The 8,758-nt window shown below is 28.3% G+C and overlaps 1 protein-coding gene across 1 annotated transcript; it reads right to left on the minus strand.

The window, feature by feature from the left end:
- Window positions 1–310: 310 nt before the first annotated feature.
- LOC150032491 ((+)-gamma-cadinene synthase-like) lies at window positions 311–6,413 on the minus strand. Its single transcript, XM_090306489.1, has 5 exons — window positions 6,118–6,413; window positions 2,352–2,570; window positions 2,089–2,227; window positions 1,737–1,985; window positions 311–861 (listed from the first exon to the last, which is right to left on the minus strand). The coding sequence occupies exons 1-5, from the start codon at window positions 6,396–6,398 to the stop codon at window positions 568–570; spliced, it is 1,182 nt and encodes a 393-aa protein (XP_090162615.1). The 5' UTR covers window positions 6,399–6,413; the 3' UTR covers window positions 311–567.
- Window positions 6,414–8,758: the final 2,345 nt, after the last annotated feature.

Below are 8,758 nucleotides of genomic sequence, written 5' to 3' on the forward strand. Positions count from 1 at the left end.
CTAAAACGATTCCTCATGAAAGAGGATCGGACAATAGCCTTCGTCGAGTAATGGGAAGGGGGCTAGTCCTCAAAAATGCTCGTTCCTCTGACTTTGGGGCTTACAATTCCCCATGTGACTCATTCCTTCAGTCGAATATTCACACTTGAAAATATATTCAAAACACACTTTAATAATTTTTTATCCCAACCATTTTACATAAGCAGTGGAAGAGAGTTTTCCTATTATAAATATGGTAATTTCCAAGAGGTTGAGGAAAGTAAAGACGGAGGCTTGAAAACATACAACTTTTGTGGTGATTTGGATAAACTTGTTGAATCAAGAAGTAAATTCATTAATTTAAGTAGACAATAGTACTGTGATTTCAACTACAATTTCAAGAGAACAAAAAAATTATTACACAAAGTTAATTCAACTCATATAAACTAGAAGCATCACTAAAACCCATACCACTATATTCATAAACATAATATCATTATGGACCCTTCACATTCTATATATTACAAGTTATAAGTACACAATTGACCCATAAATATTGGATTTCACAAACGTTGCCTCATTAAATAGTTAAAGACGCACTGGTTCAACAAGAAGAGCCTTGGTAAGAACTTTTGTGTTACCCTTAGAATTTGTGTATCCATCCTCGTCAGAATAAAGCAAGGCAATAAATCTGGTGAGATTTAATACACACATTAAAAATGGCATTGGAACAGTGGCAGGATGAAAACAACATTCATTTATATTCTTCCATGCATCTTCTACTCGCTTTCGAAATTCAGCACAGGTTTCTTCTTCTGAGCAACCATAATTGTACATGTAACATTCAGTGGCAGAGACGACATGTTCTCTTTGTTTCTCAAACTACAAAAATTAAAAAGGTAAACATATATAAATTAATATTGGAGCAAAGCTTGATGTTATCAATGCCAATGTGAGTTATCAAAATTTCAATTTTACGGAGATATATATATATAATATATATATCAATATTGTTGAATCATAAGAATTGTAAAATTCATTTGAATTAATAATAAATATATTTTTCATGTTAAAACACTGCTTAATTCTTAAACTCTGAGTTTTGTTTCATTTTGGTTTCTGTATTTTTAATTGTCTAATTTTTGTCTCTCGACTTTCAATAAATCTAGATAACTAGTTCTTCCCGTTAGTTTCTTGTCGATTGTTTTTTTCCCCAAAAATGTTAGTCTCTATGAGCATTGCTGTTTTATAAACTATGAAAATATATTTGACAACTTATATTTATACAAGCTATTCTCTCCTAATGTTAGAATAATTTAGAAGTTATTAAGAACAAATGCATTAAGACTCATAGGAGAATAGGGGCAAAGTTACTTTCCATGCTTTCAACTCCATATTCTCATCAATCTCTTTCTTAATCACTGCTGTGTTGCGTGTCCATCTCATATTTCCATCACCGAATCTGTTCTTTGATTACTATTTAGGGTTTATTATCGGAGAGAAGTTTACGGCATCTATATCTCTGGCCTTTCACTCTTATATATTGTTTTTAGCATTTTATAGTCATATTAATTTGGATTAATAGATTAATTTTTTTATTATTTTATGAATATTTATAATAGTTATATTAAATTTCAATGTCATTGTTAAATATCATGAACTGTAGATATATCGACAAATGTATTTCGTGAAATCGATTGATACTTGAATCCATGTGATATTATTGGCTTATTTGAAGTAGTGAGAGCGACCCATACCTGGTCGGAGACAAGATCATTCATTAGTCTACAAACGGTGGTTGAGGCTTCAAGAATTTTGGGGCACTCAGAAAGCGAATCAAATACCTCTTGAGTTGCAATGTCACCCATGCAAGCAAATGAAATAGTTGCAAGTAGCCCATAACCTGAGCTAACTAGAGCCACTTCCATGTATTCTTCAAATTTTGGTTTATACTTTTTGTTCAGCCATTCAGCTTCTTTGAAATAGGATTCAGCTTGCCTTTTCATCTATTCACACATAAATAAAGTTGAAACTTCTTATACATGCAAAGAAAGATAGCAAGATTAGTGGTATTAATAGGAAATTATGAGAAGGATGATATTTAATTACCGCTTCCTTTGCAAAGTGGGCACGATACGATGTTCCATCCTTAGCCATCTCGTTATCAACCTCTTCGAAAAGATCGAGCATAGTTGTATAATAAACTTTCATATACTTCGGGAGTAGATTAATCATGCTTATGTCCCATCTAAAAAATTAAAGACATTGTATAACTGATTAAAGCATACTCAATTCTGTTTCAAGTATATATGGACTATACATATAAAATTGAAAAAGAATTTTGAAGCAAGTAAGAGGGTAAAGAAAGTAACCTGTTGATTGCTAAAGTGAAGACTTGGAGTTCTTCAAATGTTCCATAAGCGTCATAAATATCATCCATAATTGAGACCATGGCGATCACTTTAGTCAATATTTTCCTTCCCACATTGAAATGAGGTTCGAAATATACACTCAATGCCCAAAAGTAATTCTCCACAATTCTATCTCTCACAAATGGAAAGTTCGTTGGGACGTTCAATTCTTTCCACCACCTATACTAATTTATTATTTGCATTAAGATTATTTCAAAATTTTCATTGTTATCAACAAAGATCAACGTTAAATGTAGAAATAATTTCTTTATGGGAAGAAAAAGGAATTAACTCTGATAAATAAGTATATCAACTCTGATATTAAGTAAAATTGTATGAACTTTTTTATCTCATTTTACTTTGTATTTAGTTTTCCTTAGAACAAGGATGGGTGACTCTAAAAATTAAAATCTTGATAACATATATTTATCCTTTCTACTTTTTCATATTTCATTTGAATGACAATGAATCATTGTCATTAATCTGTTCGGTTATATGTCCTAGAACTCGCTGTTTATAAGAGTATTATAATCTATTTGCAATAAAGATGTTATTCAACTTTTGTTCAATAAAATTCTTTTAGAATATGTAAATAGTATCAAATCCAATAAACTACGATCCATGGTTGTTACATGAGTACCTGGACTTTAAGTGGAGATATAAGAGTAGATCAAGTTCGAGTAGATAGCCAAAATGGTTTATAGTATACGGATAAGGCTCGGTACCTTATTTTGGAAACACTATTAGATGTGGCTTACTTTGTACTTAGTATAAACGATGTAATCTTAAATCATTTATGCAGAGACATGCGAGTGGGCATCCTATACAAAGAGTTTGTATAATACCGACCAAGAAATAAGTGATTCTTAATTTATAACATTGTGTACTATTTAAAACGGCTATTTCAAAGCAATGACCTAGTTAAATTGAATTTAATCCTGAGCTAACTATCCTTAGATTTGCATAGGTAAGAGTTGGCCCTATAGCACCGGCTTAATAAGCCTCTCATTTCATAGGTAAGACTGGATAGTAGAGAAGTTGTTCCCTTAAGTAATAACTGTGGTTCTTGAACAAAGGGTCCCACCCTCTCATTGGCCCGAGAGGAACTCGGTTTAGTGATTTGATCACAAACCAATTGTTCATTAAGGTTCGGCGATACTTAAAGAGCATGATGTAATCTCGGGGGTAAAACAACTTTTGACCCGACCGTTATTATGAAGAACCTTTGAAGGGTCGACTTACTGATTATGGTTAAATAAGATAGACACAAATATATCAAAAGTGAGGTGAGTGCAACTACTGAGCTTTAGTGGAGTGACCTAGTAGTTAACGAATGTTGGTTAATTAGGTTAAAGAGTTTAGTAGGTTAATCTCAGATCGTTGGAGCCCATGATTTGTAGGTCCATTAAGTTCCCCTACTAGCATATAAACAGACTAAACCCTAGAACCGTGCGATGAATAAAATTGAAGCCTTCAAATACAAATTAAGGAAATTAGTAATTATACATGATATAATTATACGTTTAATTATAAAATTAAACAAAATTGAAAAATTAGAAACTATATATGATTTAAATATTAATTACATGAATAAGGCTTCATGTTGGAAAAGTGGTGTTTAATTTAATTTAATACTAAATTAGTTTAATTAATTAAAGTTGTTTAATTAATCATTTGAAATTAATTGTTAGAATTAATTATTAATTATTAATTATTAATTATTGAATTAATATTATTATTTTTACATTTTATCTTTTTGAATTTTGATTTCAAAATAAAAATTCAATCTTAAATTTAAAATTAAAAAGTTCAATTGAAAATGGAAAAATACCCTAAGTGGGATTTTTCCACTTTAAATACTCATATTACCATTAAAATTAAGTGGGATTTGTGTCAAACTCCTAGGAAATGAAATTGCATGTTAAAGGAAAATTAAAAAAAAAAAATGACATATGCCAAGAAAGTGATGCAATTGAAGGTTGGAAGAGAAGATGTTCACTCTAGATCATTGACACAAAATCTGGAAAATTTCTCCAAAATTCCTTCATGATTCAACTTCATTTTGGGTTCCACCACCCAATCTAAGTTCCTAGAGATATGTATGGAATATAAAATTGTGATCTACAAGGTTTTGATGTGAAGATTTAAACTTGATTTCAGTAATTGAAGAGTTCAACAATGGTATAATTTATGAAACCCTATTTTTTTCATATGAACATGATTGCTAGATTGCTAAAATTGATGGAATTGGAGTACTTAAGATCCTAATTGTTTCCGCTTCTTGCATGTTAACTCCAATGTAATCATCATACGATCAACATTGATTATTAGATGCAAGTAATAAAAGATATTAATAATAGATTAATAATTCGTTTCAGTCAAATCATAGATGAACTTGTTTGCGGTTAAGTAGCTATTTGAGTTTTAATTTTTCGTTTTTGAAAATCAGACCTATAAACATTCAATTTCTTCCATTTTTTTTGTCTACTTTTTTATCAATATTTAATTTTAAAAAATCAAATCAAGTTTTGAATACGAATATCGACCTTGACATAGATGTTTGATTTTCTCACCCGACATATTGTCGGAATAAAAAAAAAAAATGTATTACCTAACAATTCGAAATCAATGTTTTGAAAAATCATCTGAATAAGTACTGTACTTTTAAAGAATTTTCATGTCTAATGTTAGGTTCAAGTTTCCATACCCACTTGTACTAAATAAAAGAAAAGAACAAAAAAGAAAACTAAAATGAAATGGATTCTTGATTAACGTTTGCATGAATATTTTGTTCCTTTCATTTTTTTTTTAGAGAAGAAAGCATGTACATGGTTAAATATAGACACTAATAACTATCCATGTCTTTTTTTTTTCTAGATATTTTTATAAATAGTTTGATATTTTTTCTATCCTTGAAAATTTTCCTTTTTCCTTTAAAATAATTAGTGTACAGTGTTTTTTTTTTTTTTTTTATAGAAAAATCAGCTGTAAAAAGAATTAAAATAATATTTGGTAAATTATAATTAAATTTGTATGGTTTAGTTATATGAATCAAAATAGGCCTATTATTTTACTTGTTTTCATTTGGATAGTTAATTTATAACTTGTTACAATATATTTTTTTAATTTCATATGATTTAAATTTTAACTAATTTAGTTTAATCAAAATTATTTGATAATAGTTAAACATAATTATTATTAAAAATTGAATCAATTAAAATTTGAAAATAGATATGACAAAATATATTAATGTGGCTGGATATTGTTATAACATATTTATTAAAATCGTTAACAAATTAACAAAGTTTTAGAAAACCTTGAATCTAAAAGTTTTGACAGCATAGTTAAAATTTAGACCCGATTCTCTTATATTAATTAGTAATTTGATTTACCAAAAAGGGTAGGTGGCTAAGATTTTTCCTCAATCACTTTTTAGGAATGCAAATACAAATCCCAAACGAACATTAAACTATGATTGTTACCAAAACCTTTCTTCCTAGTAGTTGGAATTTCGATACCATTTGCACCCATCATCATGATAATGATAATGATGATGATGATGATGATGATGATGATGATGATGATGATAATAATAATAATAATAATAATAATAATAATAAATATAAACATATTATAACGGTTCATATCTACAAATAATGACAATAAAGTCAGTTAGAGTTATCTTGATTGATACGAAAATGGAAGCATATTATAATGGTAGGAGTACCTGAAGATTTCAATTAGCTCCTTTTGGTGAAGATTTTGTAATATGTTGAAGTCTAGTTTTGAGAATGTAAGCAAAGTGTCATTATGGGAAGGATCTTGTTGGTATATTCCCAAATACTCTCTTGCCTTGATTCTTGTAATACTTTTTCTAATAGGCAATTTCAAGGCATTGCTAACTTCAGATACAAAATGAGGATTATTGGAGTATTCAATATATGTTTTAAGATGTGTGGTAGTAAATTTAAGAGCTTCCTCAAGCACAGCTTCTCCATGTCCCCTCATATGTGATGCTTCATATAGGCTCAAAATTCCTCTTTCATCATTGCCCAATGATTCTTTAAATTTTCAACTGTTGTCCATGAATTTTGAGAATATATCTGTTTAAGTTTAGACTTAAAAAAATTAATAAATAGTTCTTAAACAAATTATAATTATAATTATAATTTTTGAAGTCCAAATTCTTTATTCGTAACTTCTAATTTGTCTTAAGACTCTCTTTATACTCGTTTAAGTCCCATTTGATAACCATTTCGTTTTTTGTTTTTTGTTTTTGAAAATAAAGCCACAATAGACATTACTTTCATCTCCAAATTTCTTCATTTGTTATGTATCTTTTATTAATGGTTTAAAAAACAAAGCAAAAATTTGAAAAATAAAAAATAATTTTTAAAAATATGTTTTTGTGTTTTGAAATTTGATTAAGAATTCAACCATTGTACTAGGAAAGATACTAATCATTATAAAAAATGGGAAGGAAATAAGTTTAACCTTCAAAAAAAAATCAAACACAACTGTCTCGTTTGGCAACCATTTATTTATTATTATTATTTGGTTTTTTGGTTTTTCAAATCAAGACTATTTTCTTCCCATTTCTTACAATATGTTGCGTTTTTTTCTTAAATAAAATGGTTGAGTTCTTAGCCAAAATCTTAAAATATAAACAAGTTTTTTAAAGTTATTTTTTTAGTTTCAAAATTTGGCTTGGTTGTAAACTATTGGTAAAAAGTAGATAATAAAGAAAGAAATTTGAAGATAAAAGTAGTATCTAAAGGCTTAATTTTCAAAATAAAAAAACCAAATAGTTACCAAACAAGGCCAAAATGGTTAACAAAGGAGTATTAGTTTTTTCTTTATAGATTTTTAAAACTGTGCATGTTTTCTTACAACGTTTTTAACCATTGATTTAATTTTCATATTTTTTAATTAAACATGGGTAGTCTTAGCCAAATATCAATATTAAAAAAAATACTTTTTTATTTAATTTTCAAAATGGGACTTGATCTTTTAAAACACTCCAATAAAGCAGGCAACATTACACCGAAAATAATAAATTTAAAAAGTATGTATAAGCTTAATTTGCAATTTAAACAAAACATAATTTTTTTAAAACTAAATAAAAAACAATTGTTTTGCATAACTTACCACATGAAATCCTATAACCTTGTTGCCTTAGGAGTCGAAATAGAAGAGCAATAGTATGGAGATCTTCATCACAATCTTTATTCAATAAAGTGGAATAAGACACATATAAATGTTTTAAGATTTGGTCAATCTCATTCTCAAAATGATAAGATACACCTAGTCGTTGGATCGAATCAACCAATATCAGCTTCTCCAATGGGTTTTCCATAGAAACAACCACCATCGTCTGTATTTCTTCTTTCAATTTTTCAACTTGCTCTTTCGTTCCATCATCTACTTTCTGAAATACAAAAGTATTAGATAAAAGTTATACAAACAAAATAAATGACAACTAATTAAAATAAAATATTCAATAAAGGCAATTTTGAAATTTAGTTTTACCAATGCATCATCAGAGGTAAATGAAATGAAATGATCGATCCAAATGTTAGGATGATAATTTGCAGTAGAACGCTTAGTATCAGGAATGTCATTGGCTTTCATAATTGAAGCAGGAAATTTTGAAATTTTAAAAATTATTCCTTTTTGAAAGAGGAAAAAAAAAAGAGAAAAAGATGTATGTTATTCACTTGAGAGTTTGAAACTATTGGTGAGACACTTTTTGATTAAAAAGGCATGTCTATTTATAGGCTGCTTTTGTATCATTTGTTGGCCCAAGATTTTTATCACATAAATTCAAACCATTTAATAAATTACCACACAATTTATTGAGGGTTGTTTTTAAATATAAACTATTGATGTTGATAGATAATGATAATCTATGTCAGTATCTATCATTGGCAGATTCTAAAATTTGCAAATATTTTCAACAATTTTTTCATTTGAAATAACTTTCCTTCCATTGATGGGTTATATCGTGTTATTTTTATCTATGAAGATTTAACCTTTGGAAGGAAATTAATATTAGAAACCCTAAAATCCATACAAAATAATATTTATAAATATTTGACATTTGAAAGGAAATTAATATTAACAACCCGACCACCTTGACGTAGAAAATAATAGGAGAAATTGTCAGAAACAACATTCTCAACTTTCCATCCTTTAAGACTAGCACACTTTTTGAAAAGTAGTAAAATTAGTTTTTCTCGGTGGATCTTGGGCGAGATCGATCAGCGTCAAGATTTTAATAATTTTCCAAATATTAGATAATCTATCCAAATTTTATATCAGATCTTATATATTTTCAAATTTTCTCCAAATTCAATTATTTTTACCAA

Source organism: Benincasa hispida, chromosome 11 (assembly GCF_027475165.1).
Source record: "Benincasa hispida cultivar pf3 chromosome 11, pf3_genome.v1.1, whole genome shotgun sequence".
Classification (NCBI taxonomy): Eukaryota; Viridiplantae; Streptophyta; class Magnoliopsida; order Cucurbitales; family Cucurbitaceae; genus Benincasa; species Benincasa hispida.